General features: G+C 32.9%; 1 protein-coding gene and 1 non-coding gene across 2 annotated transcripts; both read right to left on the reverse strand.

Annotated features, from left to right (window-relative positions):
• Positions 1-345: 345 nt before the first annotated feature.
• Positions 346-450, reverse strand: LOC112498733 (small nucleolar RNA R71). Its single transcript, XR_003066151.1, has one exon. It is a non-coding gene; the product is annotated as a small nucleolar RNA R71 (small nucleolar RNA).
• A 6,948-nt stretch (positions 451-7,398) lies between these two features.
• Positions 7,399-8,918, reverse strand: LOC112498639 (uncharacterized protein At4g19900-like). Its single transcript, XM_025100088.2, has one exon. The coding sequence runs from the start codon at positions 8,904-8,906 to the stop codon at positions 7,572-7,574; it is 1,335 nt and encodes a 444-aa protein (XP_024955856.2). The 5' UTR covers positions 8,907-8,918; the 3' UTR covers positions 7,399-7,571.
• Positions 8,919-18,190: the final 9,272 nt, after the last annotated feature.

Genomic DNA, 18,190 nt, shown 5'->3' on the forward strand with positions numbered 1-18,190 from the left:
TTGCTACGTCATCAGTTCGTATATGTGAACAATATCATCAACAGTATCGTAAACAATATCGTATATGTGAGCAGTGTTGTACATGTGAACAGTGCCGTTTACTCTTTTATACTTCTCTTAAGGTTTTCGATTGTCCTGAGTTCAAAATTGTTGTCTGTTTTGCTGTCTGATTTCTTGTTCCTTGTAAAATAACCATGATGCCCTCTAAAATACATAAAATACTTAATGATAATAAAACACACCTAATTAAATCGCAAAGGACTGAAATACATAAAAGTAGGGATGTTAGCGAGACTTGGAGTGTAAAATGACGATTTTTTTCCTTTTATAAATATACACTTTCTACTACTCAACAGAGATCACGTCTTTCTATCAAGCTGAAGATGAGAGTTTGTATGATGTATGAGAAATATTTAAGAAGTTACCCAGGAGATGTCCTCATCATGGTATTCCTTATTGCATACAGTTAGAAACCTTTTATAATGGGCTCAACCCAAGCACTAGATTAATAGTGGACGCTTCAGTAAATGGGGCCTCACTATTTAAGTCTTACAATGAGACTTATGAAATTTTGGAGAGGATAATTAATAATAACTATTAGTGGCCATCAACTAAATAAGCTGCAACAAGAGGAACAACATGAGTCCATAATGTAGACGCCTTGACAACATTTTTAGTAGAAGTAACCTCATTAATAAATATTGTAAAAACTATGACTACTGCTCTAGTAACTACCAACTAAGTTGCTGAAACATCTTGCATTTATTATGGAGAAGGACACTTATTTGATAATTGTCTTGAAAATCCAGTCTCAGGTAACTATGTAGGCAACTTCAACAGACAAATCTAGAACAATTCATATTCAAACACTTACAACCTTAGATGGAGACTGCACCCAAACTTTTCATGGATCAATTAGAATCAATAAATTATAGCAACCGGTGGACAAAATAGGCATGCTCAACCACCTGGATTTCACTGACAAAATTAAGGGCAAAGAAACACTAGCAATGATTAATTCAGTTCTCTTGAAACTTTGCTTAAGGAATGTATTGTGAAAAATGAAGTGGCAGTTTAGAGTCAAGCTGTATCTTTAAGAAACTTATAGAATCAGATTGGATAATTAGGTACAGCATTGAGTAACAGACGTTAAGGCAGTTTACCCAACAATACAGAGGACCCGAAAAGATAAGAAAATGAACATTGTATGGTAATTAACTTAAGATCTGGAAATGATGTTCATACTCTAGTTTGAGTACTAAGAAGGAGAATAAAATCAATTTCAACCCAAGACAAAGCTAAAGTTGAAGAGGAACCACAACAACCCACTTTTCAGCCCACTGATGTGAACAACCAAGCTTCAACATCAATAAAAAATAGTGAACCAGCAATTATAGAAGAAGATGTTGCAATGCCAGCTACATCAGTTTAGAAAATGGCAAAAGAAAAGCAGCCTGCACAACCTATTATAGCACAACGACTTAGACACCCACCACACTTTCTTCAATGATTTCAGATGCAAAAGTCAGACAAGCAATTCAGTAAGTTTCTAGAAGTATTCAAGTAACTACATATCAACATTCCTTTTGTAGAAGCTCTCGAAAAAATGTCAAATTATATGAAGTTCTTGAAAGATATTCTGGCAAGGAAAAAGAGGCTTAGAAAGCTTGAAACAGTTGTTCTAACACAAAAGTGAAGCCAAATGCTACAAAATAAAATACCTCAGAAGTTGAAGGATTTAGGGAGTTTCACAATTTCATGCTCCATTGGAACTAAATACAGTGATAAGACATTTTGTGATTTGGGGGTTAATATCAATCTTATGCCTTTATTAGTGTTCAAGCAATTAGGAGTTGGAGAAGTTAGGCCAGCACTAGTGACTTTGTAACTGGTTGACGGATCTCACGCCTATCCAGAAGGAAAAATTGAAAATGTGTTGGCAAAGGTGGATAAATTTATTTTTCTAGTGGATTTCATTGTGCTGGAATTTGAGGCAGACAAATAAGTGCCAATAATTCTAAGAAGACTTTTCTTAACAACGGTAAATACTCTAATTGATGTGTAAAAAAGAGAATTAATTATGCAAGTAAATGATCAACAAGTTTCATTTAATGTGTTGGATGCTATGAAGAGTGTCGATGAGGTTAAAGACTGTAACTTTATCAATGTTGTGGATTTTGCTGTAACAGAGAGTTTAAACAATTGCTGCAGTAAGAAAGAAATCAATGTTGTAACATTTGAAGAACTTTAAGATGAAGATCTTGAAACAAGTAACATAGCACGATTATGAGATAAGCAATCCTTTAGAATAGACAAGCACTTTGAATAATTTGATCTCTCAAATAGAGAAGTAAACCTTCTGTTCCATCTATTGAGCCACCTCATGTTCTAAAATTAAAACTTTTACCCTCATATCTAAAATATGTTTATCTTTGTGACAATAACACCCTTCCGGTAGTTATTTCACTTTCTTTAAATGCAAATCAAGAGAAGAGCTTGGTGGATGTATTGGGAAGATACAATAAAGCTATTGGATGGACCATGACAGATATCAAATGAATCAGCTTATCTATATGCATGTACAAGATTCTGTTGGAAGATTACTACAACAATTTTATAAAACAATAGAGAAGATTGAATCTCATCATAAAGGAAGTTATGGAGAAGGAGATCATTAAATGGATCGATGCTAAAATTATTTACCCAATATTAGATAGTTCATAGGTAAGTCTAGTACAATGTGTTCCTAAGAAAGGTAGAGTGACTATTGTAGCAAATGAAAAAACAAGCTTATTCCCACAAGAACAATGATTCGATGAAGAGTCTGCATGGATTATAGAAAGCTAAATAAAGCTATAAAGAATGATTGCTTCTCATTTCCTTTTATAAACCAAATGCTGGACGGACTTGTTGAAAAAGTATACTATTGTCTCTTAGATGGATATTCAGCCTATAACCAGATTGCTATAACACCAGAAGATCAGGATAAGACAACATTCACTTGTCTTTACGGAACTTTTGATTTCAGAAGGATGCCATTTGATTTGTGCAATACTCCAGTAACTTTCCAGAGGTGTATGATGTTTATTTTTTCAGATATGATGGAGCACACACTTTAGGCATTCATGGATGATTTTTTAGGTTTTGCAGCATCATATAATGATTGTTTGTATAAGTTAGAAAATGTGATTAAGAGATGTGAGGAGACCAACTTAGTGTTGAATTAGAAAAAAATGACATTTTATGGTACAAAAAGGGATAATCATAGGCCATAGAGTCTATAGAAAGAGAATAGAGGTGGACAAGACAAAAATAGAGGTGATTGATAAACTTGGACCACCTATTTCAGTAAAAGATATTAGGAGTTTCCTAGGACATGTTAGGTTCTATAGAAGGTTCATTAAATATTTTTCCAAAATACTTAAACCTTTATACATGTTGCTGAAACATGACAAACCTTTCAATTTTGATGAATAATATTTAAAGGCTTTTGTTGAGTTGAAGAAAACTCTTATTACAACACCAGTTGTTGTAGCACCAGATTGAAATATGCTTTTTAAGTTGACGTGTGACCCCAGCGACCATTCTATTAGAGCAGTGTTAGGGCAAAGGAAATGCAAGATTTTTCACTACATTTATTATGCCAGTAAGACCTTAGCTAATGCACAACTCAACTATTCTACCATTAAAAAAGAGTTGATGGTGGTTATTTTTGCATTTGATAAATTCAGAGCTTATTTGGTTGACATCAAAGTGACTGTTTATACAGATCACTCGGCTATAAAGTATTTGATTCCAAAGAAGGACGCCAAACTAAGGTTGATTAGGTGGATTTTATTGCTACAAGAGTTTGAGTTGGAGATCATGGATAGAAAATGCACTATGAATCAAGTGGCAGATCATCTTTCAAGGTTGGAACCAGATGAAAGCACTCTGACCAAGTAGGAGATCACAAAAACTTTTCCTGATGAACAATTCTTATGCTACAACAATCCAAATTCCCATGGTATGCAGATTTTGCTAATTGTTTGGTGAGTGGTCTATTACCACCCAATTTGAGTTATCAGTAGAAAAATGAATTTCTTCATGATGTAAAAAGTTATCAGTGTGATGAGCCTTATTTGTACTAGATCTGTTCAGACTATGCAATCAGAAGATGTAAAAGTATCAATATGGCCACATTATATTATCATATGACTGATAAGAGGGGCTGAACAATAAAGCTAAGCTAAATTACAGTTGACCCCTTTGTTTTCCTTAATTTCTTTGGCTTGGCCCCCAAGCCTCAACTGGTCAACATAGTTCCAATCCTGGCTCTGATGATAGCATTGATTATTGAATCATTGATTTAAGATTACGAGTTAAAGAAATTTGATTTGAGATTGTCAAGATAAAAATCGTTGATGAGTTGTCGTAAGAGGATAAGAAGAAAGAAGTTTAATAAAATACCGCACAATCCCTCTATCTTTATCCAAATTTAATTGTTACGAAGAGTTAGGAGCATTTTTTTTAACTTAATAGTTTAATTGACATACTTTTAATTAGTTAAATCATTAATTACTTTTGGTTTATGAATTTGTAGTTGCAAAGAATGTTCTTATAGTAGTCGCGAAAAAAACGCCCATTCTAGGAGGTAATATAGGAGAAGGATGGAGAGGTAGACATGAAGTACAAAAAAATTATGACACAGGAAAGTGTTAATGCGGGTCATAGGGTATAAAAAGTTATGTACTTTGGTCTTCATTTTCATCTTGTTTTCCTATATGTTGCTTTTGTTATCTTGAATGAAGTTGCAATTTGCTGGACTGGATGAATAGAAGAAGCACATCTTTAGTGAGATCTTCTGACAAGAAGAATATAGTCGGCTGACAGATATATAGGATCACACTTTAGAGTGGTTGACCCATAAGTAACTGTTTATGTACCGATGGTACATAAGCTGAAGTACTTGATCATGATCCATTAATTCACTATGCCTAATGGACACACCTATCTTCTTGCATCTGATGGATTTTGTAGGTTCTGCTTTGAATGTACTTCATGGTAGAAGAGATTGGCTTAAATAAGAGAGTGGCAGAAGATAGATTGTGCAAGTTGATTAAAAAAAAGTGATTACAAGGTTGTTGAGGTTTGGTTTATTGGAACTGCTTAGATATTATGTGTTGTGGTGCAAAGCTCTTCTATTAGATTGCAGAAGTGTGCACTATTCTTCAAGCACCTTGCTAGATGAAATTTGTTAATTATGGTTGTAAAATTGGAAGTGATCATCTATAACGTCTTATGACTTCTTGAATCTTTTGACTTCTTTACGATTCAAGTCAAATAGTTCTTGTTTTTACACTTTTAATCCAAAGAGTGAAATAGGAAATGTGCGTGGTAGCTTAAAAACAAGTAAAATTGTGTGTGTCTGTGTGTAGCTCAAAAACAAGTAAAAGTATTTCTTATTCAAGCTACAAAAGAATAGTCTTTCCCAAAATGAGACACTTATCTTGATTTCATTATTGGCTACTTCTTTGGCCTCGGTGTATGCTCTCAATGGAAGAAGCTTCATCACTTAATGGTCAGTTTTCTTCATGAATTTTAACTCAATTTGATTGCTTGGGAGAATCAATGAAAATGTTATAAAAGTTATTGGCTTAAAGATGCTGCCCTATCCTATATAATTAATTAATGATTCTTACTTTAGTGGCTTAAAAATGTTGTTTTAGGACCAAAACCTTAATCAAGCCATCTCAACACATAGCGAAACAACGGTTCTCAATATATAAATATTAGTCATTAAATAGGACTAATATTCTTCTCTACTTGGTTTTTCCGTCATTGAATTTTGATACATTTGTTACTTGTGTTATTGGTTATTCTTGTGATCCTTGATTTAATTTTTTTATTTAATAACTTTTTATTTTAACTTCTGATTTTTAATTAATTGATATTTGTCAAGATTATTTACCTCATCGATAGGAAACCTTATCCTGAGGATCTTCTCGTACCTATTTTCTTTTTGCTATCAATGGTTCAGAATTGTTTTCATTTTATTTTTTTACTTTTCTGAAAACGCATTGTTTTGGAATAAAAATTTAATTTTAAAATATCTTGATTTTTGTTATTTGCTTTCAGCCTAATTATTAATCAATGATCGCGTTCGTCTTACACATCATACCATCCTGATATCAATTGTATAAATTTCGAAAGGAGTAAAATTAAACAAGGCTAGTTTTTTTTTTTGTGTGGAAATTTTTGTGTTAATCAATTGTGTCTTTAAATGGCTGCTACTGAAATTACTTTAGAAAATTCAATTGATTTATCCTACAAACCTAGGGTAGGCATGTTGAAATAATTGAATAAAAAGAACAACTGAATTAGAATTAAGAAAAAAAAAGAATTAAATATGAAAATTATGGCTTGCTTTTTTTTCTTTAATAAGAAATTTCATCAAACATGTGGCATGCATAAAACCTAAAAATTGTTTTAGTGCAAATGCGTGTTAACGCCAACAAAAATTGATCAAGAAGTCAACATAAAAATTGCAAAAGCATGAAATGGATCATTACATTGACGAACTGAAAAGCTCCATTTCAAGCTTCCGTAGGTATTATGTTGTGTTTTTAAATGGCTGCTACTGAAATTACTTCACAAAATTAAAGTGATTTATCCTACAAACCTAGGGTGGGCATGTTGAAATAATTGAATAAAGAGAACAACTGAATTAGAATTAAGAAAAAAAAAGAATTAAATATGAAAATTATGGCTTGCTTTTTTTCTTTAATAAGAAATTTCATCAAACATGTGGCATGCACGAAACCTGAAAATTGTTTTAGTGCAAATGCATGTTAACGCCAACAAAAATTGATCAAGAAGTCAACATAAAAATTGCAAAAGCATGAAATGGATCATTACATTGACGAACTGAAAAGCTCCATTTCAAGCTTCCGTAGGTATTATGTTGACTTCATGATCAATTTTTATAGTAAAATTGACATGCATTTGTACTAAAACATATTTTAGATATATTTCATGCATGTCCCATGTTTGACAAAATTCCTCAGAAGAAAAAATGTAAGCCATGATTTTAGTTCTTATTCTGATTCAATTATTCTCTTTATTCAATTCTTTCTACATGCCTAGTTTATGTCTGCAGGACAAAACAATTGAATTTTAGAAACTAATTTCAGTTGATGCCATTTAAAAAACACAATTAATCAAAATTAGTCTTGTTGAATTTTACTATTTAATTTCGAGATTTATACAACTGATGTGACGATGATGATGGAGGAAGCTAGTGAAGTGTGTAAGAGAAACGTGATCCCTGATGAGGCTGAAAGCAAACACGAAAAAGCAAGATTTTTTAGAATTAGGATTTTATTCCAAAACAATTCGTTTTTTAGGTAAGTAAAAACTAAAAATGCAAAGGAAACAAATCTTAGCCACCGATTACAAGAAGACAGCTTAAAAACTGAACAAGAAGTCAGCTCCGCACCAAATTTGAACCTATCATGAATTATTTAGGCAAACTTGCACAATTTTATAAGTTTCGACACAAAGGCAAATTGGCAATTACAAGAAAATATTCTTTAAGAATCATAGCTATCTTGGCAAAGGATGCAATGAGATTTAATCAATCTATCTATAACACTTCCCTCATTAATTACGAATTTCCTTGTAATTTTGTTCCATAGATGTAACCCATATGACTCCTCACTCAACCGAAGCACCGTTTCTTCCACCCATTTTGATTCTTCCTCCGTCGCGGGTTTCTTAAAAAATCTTTCAATCTGAACCCAATTTACAGGATAAAATGCCTCAAGTCCCAAAATCGTAAGGTTATACCCTGGTGTATTTCCTACTCGTCGAATAACTCGCGTAAGCATGTATGGCCCGTTATGTCCCCACTTGCTACCATCAAACGTGGTAGCAAATTCCTGTAAAAAATCAAATAAAATCGGATGCCCTTTGTCAAAAACCATAGCTGCACTATTTAATGTTTTCCATTTACGTGTCGCTTGGTAAACATCTTGTGCACCGACAGCATTCCTCAGGCCTTTGAAATCTTTCAGGATTATAAAATCAGTGTCCAAGTAAACGCCACCATGTTTGTACAACACAGCTAGCCTTATAAGATTAGACAGTTGAACTGACAACGGATTTTCACCAGGATCAATTTCTCCATTTTTAATTTTCTTCAGCCAAGTTTCAGCCGGTGTGTCTTTAACCAGAGAGGCCAAATCCGGAGTGACCGCAAGGATTTTGAACCCGCGGTCAAGTAATGCCTTCAGGATTTTGTCCCCGCGTCGTGTGTCGAGAGATCTCGATATAATTACTAAACAAGAATGAGGGTTGGCTTTCATTAGAGTTTCTACAGCCAAGAAGTCTCTGGGCCCAAATGTTCGAGCTGGCGAGAACCATATCATAAAGAACTGAATTGCACATTGGTTTCTAGAGAATTTGACGACCCTGTCGTGAAACGCTCGACTCAAGTTTGTTGACTTGAGAACCTCGAGGTCCGGTAGTTTTTTCCGAAACCATTCCATTCTTTCTTCTTTTGTGATCTTGGCTGGTGGAATTAGAGGATCCGGAGTCTCACCATCTTGCTCTTCTTGTTCTAGTTCTTCTATATTCATCGGTTGCACGATCACATTATTTGACACGACAATGGAGCTTGATTGATCAACTTTGAGAGCAGGGGTTGTTGCTTGAACTTCGAGAGTTTTGTTAGCAGCAGCTTGTACATCATTATTATGAGCTGGTTGTGGTGTTTTGATGATTGGAGTGGATATAGAAATTGAAGGATATAGACGAACGATAGAAATGGAGCTGTACGCATAGATGCTGAAAACGATTAGAACAACTGAGAGTGTCCAGAAATTTGGCGATTTGATAGTTTGGCCAAAGGCCTTGCAATTCAACATTTTTTTTTTCGATGATGCAATGGAATGTTTGTAGGAACATAGATTTTGATGAATGTCTATTTATACTAAAGCAATTTCCCAAAACCATTGAATTCTACTAACAATAAAGAAACTTCAACTAGTCTAAAAAGAGTAAGGAACAATAGTTCAATTTTCATCAAAAGAGTTGTTAGAAATATCTCTTCTATCTTAAACTAGTTCGGAATAGCATGATTATGTATAGAAATTTTAGATGACAAGATTAGATTGTCATTTGAAGTTTGGGGCGGCTCTAGGGAAATTTGAGACTTTACGGGGATATTACAAATTGGGCATTTCACATCTTAAGTAAAATAAAAATGGTACTTAATTTGTGGTAAAACATAATTTATTTTCTAGATTTTTGTGATACAAAATTTACGTAATGGTACTTAATATATATTCTTGTTTTACTTGTTTGCGACACATCAGTTGATTTATCCATTGACTACTTCTTTGCTCTTTGTGTATGCCTGCAATTGAAGATGCTTCATCACTTATGTGCCTTGGCAAATGGCACAGTGATCTTCTATTAAGCCTTTCCATGGCACTTCCCTCTTCAATGGCTATTGTTTCTTGTTCTCCTGTTCCATTGCTGAAGCGCCATGTCTGCTTCCCATTTTGATTCCTCTGCTTTTAGGTTTCTTGAAAACCCGGGTTATCTTAATCCAATCTATTGGATAAAGGCACTGGGTCGCATACAGTCAAACGTCTTGTAAGAGACTCATTTCTCACTGCCGTTAGAGTTGAATAGAGGGAGAATTTACGTAGAGAGTACTGGATACATATTTCCCTGAACCAAGCCACAAGTATTGTATAGAAAGACTCAAATTTTTCTCTGGAGGCTTTGTGAACAATGTGGCTTTTGCATGTGCTATGGCCTAAACTTCATATATTGCTGAGTTTGAAAATTATCTAAACGTGAATTCATAGTGTTCATTGAGAAGAATTGATGTATGGAAAATAAATGTTTAAGACACAGCATTAGAGGTTCATCAACAATTTTGTTTGCCTTTTTCGAAGCTTTTTCGACCATTTTGATGGACCAAGAACCTCTTATGGTTTGAACTTCTCCTGAATAAAATCCACTCAAGTGAATGGTGGTTAAGAAATTTCAAAAGAAAAGTATTAAATTGTATTAATACAATAATACTAAATATACAGATGGCACAAGATCTTTACAAGTTTAGGAGAGCTTTAATTAAGAGAAGATCCTAATCTCATTTTGTCATGTTATTCGTTACATATAATTAAGTAATATATTGTTAAGGACTAATCTTTTCAACCCGTATTAAAGATGATAAAAAACTTTGAGATATTATTCAATTACTGAGTTAATCTATTTTATTGTATGATCTAATAAGCAAGTTGGCTTGATTTTTGCCTCAATCACAGAGCCTCCAAGTTAATTTTAAAAATCGGATCCAAACAGAAGAAAAGATATGAACCTTGGCCAACAAGTTGATGTAACATGCATGAATCAAAAGCTTTCCCCTCCTCACAAGCTCACTTATGGCATTTCTCACAATCAAAAGCATTACAATTTCTTCTCGCTCTTTAGTAGCTCTCTGCAACTATGCAATGTGTTTAGGGAGAAATAAAAAAATTGTAATAAAATGCCACGTGTCAATGAGTGGTGCCATGTCTTTAAGTGATCACCGTACGCACTCGATGCACTTAGCTTACTCCACAAGTTTGGATACCTAAGGTACTTGACCTACACCATAAATTCGGATACCCAAGGTATCTGACCAACACCATAAGTGCAGATTCCCGAGGTATTCGACATATACTAAAAACTCGGATACGTGAGGTACCTTACCTACACCAATAAATTCAATACCTGAGGTACCCAATGTGCAGCAGGTACACCTAGAGATTAAAAAAGTACAAGGGGTACCACAGATCACATGCAAAATGATTAAGGAAAAGTCTCTAAAAAGTCAGTCACAAAAGACGTCTCCATCACCTAAAAGATAATATTTGATTTTGTAAAAATCAAATATTAAAATATCTTGCTGAAAAAGCAGCAACAATCGATTGTCACCTCTGCCAAAAAGTGAAGGACGATGTATCAAGGATAATGGTCCTCAGCAGCCCTACCATACAACCTCTGCTGAGATATCCTAGACCACCACCATCGTACACTACATGTCCAAAAGGATAATATTTGATTTTGTAAAAATCAAATATTAAAATATCTTGCTGAAAAAGTAGCAACAGTCGACTGTCACCTCTGCCACAAAGTGACGGATGATGTATCAAGGATAGTGGTCCTCAGCAGCCCTGCTAGACAACCTTTGCTGAGATATCCTAGACCACCCACCATCGTACACCACATGTCCAAAAGGATAAATTACGCCATGACCGCTTTCTTGCTCACCAAGTATGCTCATACCTGCCCAAAAATCATAAAAAAGGTAAAAGGACAGAAAAAGCCTGGAAAAGAACAACCAATAACCATTTAAAATACACCACGTAACGGCCAGGGTACTTTATATATAAAGGCTTCCATGTTCTATTTTCATTTCAACATCACACACACACTCCACAAAAAAAAAAAGAAAAAAGGTTAAGGTCTTCTTTAACTTCAAGCCACTATTTTAGAGGGTTGGTGATAACTTTATAAAATGAGAGTTATCAGAGCACTTTTAGACTTAGATTAGTAATACTTAAAGAGTAAATAATGTGTTTTTATTGCAATTTAGTTACAATTTGCATGAGCATCCAGTTTAATTTATTTTTAATAAATTGAGTTGTTTTAAAATAATTTGTGCTTACATTATATGCATAATTATAGGTGACCGAAAGCTTAAGTTTTAAGGAAAGAATGCTGCTACAACATACTTGCAAAGACAATGAAAGAACTTGGCTACAGAAGAATTGAAACAAGTTTGGAATAACGCAATGCTGTAACAATCCTAAAGCAATGACAGATTGGATTTCGTGCGCAACAACTAAAAAATTATGACATGAAGTTTCCAAAAATGGAGGATATGGGCCATACATTTTTCGGTTGCCCTAATTCTGAGTTATAAAAGGAGCACGCATGAAAAGAAAAAGAAGTGAGCTGTCACCCAAGGACAACACTGAAAAGAAATAACAAGAAAACAAAAATTAAGAGATAGTTTTGAGGTTTGTAACTACAGATTCAAGGAGGAAACATAGGCGAAATCACAAAGACCACTACAAGAAAACAAGCAATAGATGACGGGAAATAACTGTCATAAAAAAGGGTGCATGACAGACAATTCTTCTGTCATCTATGTCACTGTCATTAAATCATGACGGAAAATTATCCGTCATGAATTTATGATGGTTTTTTACTGTCATAAATCTACCACACATTATTTTAATGTGAAAAATAATTTAAATTTAAATTTAAATTAATTTATATTTTCGCGCAATTTTTTAAAGTTTTCGTGGGAAATTCGATTATCATTTGTTAATTTATTATTCAATTTCGTGGGAAATTATTTATGACAAAATTTATGACGGATATTTCCCGTCATAAAATAATATATTTAAAAAAAATATTTTGATAAATTCCTGTTTATTAATAAAATGAATACCATTAAAAAAAATCAGAAAACAATTAGCATTGCTGAACATTCATTCAATCCAATAAATTAATTTAAAAAAATAAATATATGAAAGGTCCAATGTGATACATAATAAAGCATCTCAAAATTAAAAAAAAAACATCTCAAAATATAAAACAACTATTAAATTCCATTGCATGTACAACAAAAGCAACTAAAATTCCAACCATCAAGGCAAGTTTCTCAACAAAACTTGCAAAGATTAATGCAAGACTTCCAGGAGTTCTAGCACTCTTAACTCCAGCCACAAAGCCAAGTTTCTAAACATTCCAATTCCAACCATGCTAGCAATACTCCAACCATATCCAGCAACCCACCATCTTCCAATAGCACTTCCAGCCATATATCCAGCAACAATCCAACCCAAACCCAGCAAACCAGTCTATGCAAAATCAATCAAAATACCTAAAGTTATCAAATGCATAACATCTACAGTACAATCCTTAATAGAAACCATTATAATTTGATACTACAAATTCAATTTCAACAATTTGTAACAACTAATATCTATAGTTTCATACTAATACTAACTATTTTGTTGACGCAATGAGAATGTCGAAAAAATGGTTAGCCCACTCCAAACGAACCTCATCTAATTCATCCTGAGTGTATGATTTCTTTCCATTAAATTGTTAATCATAAGAAATAAAAATTTCGAACTTTAAAACTAATGTCACATGTAGGAAACAAAAGAAAGTTAACATATCTCATCATCAACTTACGTTGTTCGTTAACAAACTAACATTTGGTATTATTTCCTTCATGTACCTTAACACATAATAGCCACACTCCAATTTTGCAATATTTTGTTTCAGAGCTTGTTCATGAAAAAAAAAAGATGAAAATTTTTCTCATAAAACCCATCCATTTCAGTTAAGGTACGTAATCAATAGGCTATAAAGAAACTTTTTTTTTTAACCTTCGCAATTCTCATCTTAGTATTATAGTTCCATTTTTCCTTACCATCCTTTGATGTGAAGAGTGTCATGGCGCTGGAAACAAAACTCTATTGTTATCTCTTATCATATTGAAGAAACTTAAATTATCAATTGCAGGAAATAGATTAGCATACGTACATTTTAAGAAGCTGTTCTAAATCAGTTTCAGGGCTGGATTGCATAGGATCCACATAAAATAATTCTTTTTTTACCACATCAAACACAACTAATAACCAATGGTAGCTACAAAAGCCAAAAGCATAACCATTAATTAAGAAACAACTGTGAACGTAATATGAATTTAACAGTTGTAAAAGTCTTAAATAAAATTAAAACTTACGAATGATTGTATGACATGAAAATGAGTTGTCTGTTTTTGGCCTTTTTCAAGCGGTCGTGAATATGAATTTTGTTCTGATATGAATAAGACTTAAGTCTAAAAAATATCATGATAACATGTTTGGTACATCAAAGAACACAGACTATTTGAGATTATAACATTATATTATGAAAAGAAAAAAAATTGTTTTGCTAATATTTTTTGCCAATGCAAACATTGTCAAAGTCTTAAGAGTGATCTAATTAGCTAAAGCTATATGATTTGGTGATGTTTTTTGTTTCAAAACTCAAAAGCAAGGTTGTTGTTTGTTTTACATGTCTAATATTGCTTTAAGCATACAGTTTGGTGATGTTTAAGTTGCTGGAAAATTGATTATAGAAGTGAAAGGATGGTAATTATGGATTCTCCAGAAAATTTGAGAATTGTTGGACTATTATGGTAAGTTTTATTGTTTCAAAATGTGATTAAACTATACTTGATTGACTTGAAATTTTGAGCAATTAGAGCTGAATATGTATGTTTCAAGTTTGCAGATTTTGGAACTAATAGTTTATTTTTAATTAATTCATCAAATTGGTCAGCTGCTGTCCAAAGTTATCAGAAACTCTGTATACACCATGTTTGGTGTTATAAACAAATGGTCTAATGGTATCGAAATGAGCTGCAATTTTGATACATTAAACTTTAATGTCTTTCAAATATAAAAAAATTCATGGTAATTGAACTTGAGGTTTTTTTTAGTGATTTTTCAAACTTTGCTACTTCAATTGTAAGCCCTTTTGACAGAGGCATTCTCTTACTTTTGATCTTATGAAACACTAGCTCAATGATATCAGAATTATATGAAATTTTAATATGTTATATAATCATAAATCTATCTATGTTCTGAAAAGTTTTATCCCAATATATTGAGTATTTTAATTTGAATAAATCACTAAAGCTCAGCCGTTTCCATGTAAATTAAAAGGCAATTTTGATTGATTTAGTTTAATCTTGTGAGACCCTATTGTAGAGTTGTCTAAATGGCTTCAAATTTTGATATGGAAATAAGTTATACACTAAGGCTGAGTTAAATAAAGCCTATTTTGAGTGAGCGTATCATGTTTCTAGAATAATTGTTTCTATGTGAGGTAAGCCTTAGCTGGTATTATGTATGGGTGCTTTATGCTAAACGGATGACTAGGTTATACTAGGGGAACACTTGTACGTAGCTTGTTACACCAGCAGTGCAAACTGATATAGTCTCCATTCGGGTTGACCATCAAAATATATGTCGCTGGTTTCTCGCCTATATACAGTGAATCCCTAAAAAGCTATTTATGTTCCAGGCAAGTCACATTCAGTGCACAAACATTTATCTAAGTTTGATCCACAATTGTACCTGCACTATTAACACAATTTCCAAAAACAAACAAAATGCCATCAAAATAGATACAAACTGTTATTAAACAAATGTAAATGAAACAATTAATAATTTAAACCCAACAACAATGCATTTGGTACAAAATACTGAAGAAACAAACAAACTTATTACAAAGAGTAGTCAAATAAGTGTATGGGGTATATACAGTAACAAGAAAAATATTACCTGCCTCATAGAGCGTGATAAAACTAGATCGATGAACAGAGAATTAAATGAAGAAACCAAAGTGTATTTGATAGAAACATTTACAAAATAGTCAAGTCTTTACATATATTTATATAAAGAGGATAAGGCAAAGAGAATCAAAACAATGTGTTTAACCAAAGATTCACGCTACAAGACAGATAATACTGTTAATAAAAAATATGCAACTTCAATTTTACCCACATGGATCTATCTATTCTCCAATATCCAAGACAGATAATACCAAAGATTTTGCAAATGAGGGTTAGCGTTACCTTAAGAACTGCCTGAATTTTGTTTGCTTGGTTGGTGCTCTCTATGCTGCGAAGACATTGACATACGATTTCACGCTACATGACAGATAATACCATTAATAAATAATATTAGAAGAACATGCAGCTTCAATTTTACCCACATGGATATATCTATCCTCTAAAATCTAAGACCGATAATACCAAAGATTCCCCAAATGAGGGTTAGGGTTACCTTAAAAACTTGCTGAATTTTGTTTGCTTGGCTGGTGCTCTCTGTGCAGTAAAGGCATTGACGTATTATTTCAAAACGAAGAGACAATGGTTTAATTAGGAAAATTTGGAATGAAGTGAAAAAAAATTGACGGTATTAGGAGCCAAAGTGAAACTGAAGAGGTTGATAGCTTAAAAAAGGGGAGGCTGAATTTTGTATGACGACAATGACAGTGTGTGAATGGTAGAAGAGTGACAAGAATCAGGGGTTTTAGAAAAGGGTTTGTGAATGGCATGAAAGAACAAAAGAAACAACACTTAGGGATTTGGATTTCTCATCAGTTATGTGAATGTTTAACACTTAGAAAAAAGAAAGAAAGCTTAAGTGCTTAAAACGATAGCGTTTTAGTGTCATTTTTTTAATTATTAAAACACATCTTTTGTTTTTTAAATAAAATAATACATCAAATTTGGGTCAAATGTGATCAAAATCATTTTTCTATCATACGTTTTTGATAGAATAAATTTCTATCACAATTCTATCATAATTTCATGATAAAAAATAATCATATCATAAAACCATCATAAATTCATGATAGTAAATATTTCTATCACATGCCCATCATAAATATATGATAAATTTAAAATTCTATCACAATTTTGTCGTAATTTTATGATATACCTATAATCTATCATAAATTGTTCGTCATCTATTGCATGTTTTCTTGTAGTGGACCGAGCATAAATTAGTTTTTCTTTTTATTTTCTTATTTTCTATTACTTATGGAAATGTATTGGAAGACTATAACAATGTTATTTGTTGTTCTGTGTTCTATTGCAAATTATGAATTGAATTTTATTATGTTGAGTGATAAACGATCTTAATGGATGTTTGACTGACATATGCGTGTTGCTCTATTTTTGCTATAACATTTTGTCTTAATTGTATTTTTTTTAATTTCCTATTTCAACTGACTATCCATTTAGTGGATAATAGCTAAGAAAGAGCCTTAAAAAGGTCTGACTTAGTGGATCAAATTAAGACAATACTTGGTTTTAGATTAGGTTTCCCAAGTTGAGTGAATCTCAATTCGAATAGGGTCATGCTTGATCTAAAATTAGTGACGAACTAGACATAGAGATTCATCTTGTAGGGTAAATGGAACCTAGAATGTTTAATGCTATATTTAATGTTGGGGTAATAATTGGTCATTGTTAGGTTACATTATGTATAAAATATCTAACAGGTGACAGCTAGGGATGCATGAGGGATTCTGTCTAGTGCTGTGGTAGATGCTGTAATTGACCACTGAAGATATCCAACATGAGGGAATTACAACGGTACTGTAATTGAAAAATAGTTAAAGCCATTAAGTGAGTTTATTCACTCAACTACTCATTTCCCATTGATTATATCTTTGTGTTCGACGTGAGAGTTTTCTTTAGACCATTTTAGTTATTGCATTTAGATTAATGAGTTTATTAGTTTCATTAATTGTCTTATTTTAATTTAGAACAATACTACACTGTTAAGATTGTTATAACAAATCTGATAACATCAATCCCTATGGAGACGATCTTAATACTCATCAGTATATTACTTTTCGTGAACACTTACACACTGACACCCATAGTAATATAAATCACCCAACAAGTTTTTGGCGTTGTTGCCAAATATTGATTGTTCATTGTGATTTGTAAAATTAATCTTAATCGGTGCTAACTTATAATTTTATTTTAATTTGTTTATTTTGTTGACATGCAACCCTTGCATGTGCAAATATAAACTTGTTGAATTTTAATTTGATCTAGAAATTATAAGAACTGCAAGGAGATTGAGAAAAGAGCAAGAAAATTGAAAAGCTGCTGTAGCAATTGATGATTTGTAAGATATGTGGAATTCAAATCCTCGAGGAGAAATACAGCCAATAAATGCACAAGGAGGTCAAGATGGTCAGAATGGACATATTATTTATGGGCAACCAACGAATGCCAACAGTATCCATATGGCAGATGATAGAGACACAACCATTAGAGATTTTTAAGTGTTGACCCCTCAAGCTATAAACCCTGGCATAGTTAGACCTGAAGTGCAAGCTGATAATTTTAAGATCAAACCAGTAATGTTCCGAATGTTACAAACAATGAGACAATTCAATGGGCTGCCATTTGAAGATCCTCATTTACATCTTAAGTTATTCTTAGAAGTAAGTGACGCTTTCAAGATTGTTGGAGCATCACATGAAGCATTGAGACTCAAAGTTTTCCATTTTCTTTAAGAGATCGAGCAAGAGCATGGTTGAATTCCCTACCACC

The sequence above is a fragment of the Citrus sinensis genome, chromosome 6 (assembly GCF_022201045.2).
Source record: "Citrus sinensis cultivar Valencia sweet orange chromosome 6, DVS_A1.0, whole genome shotgun sequence".
Classification (NCBI taxonomy): Eukaryota; Viridiplantae; Streptophyta; class Magnoliopsida; order Sapindales; family Rutaceae; genus Citrus; species Citrus sinensis.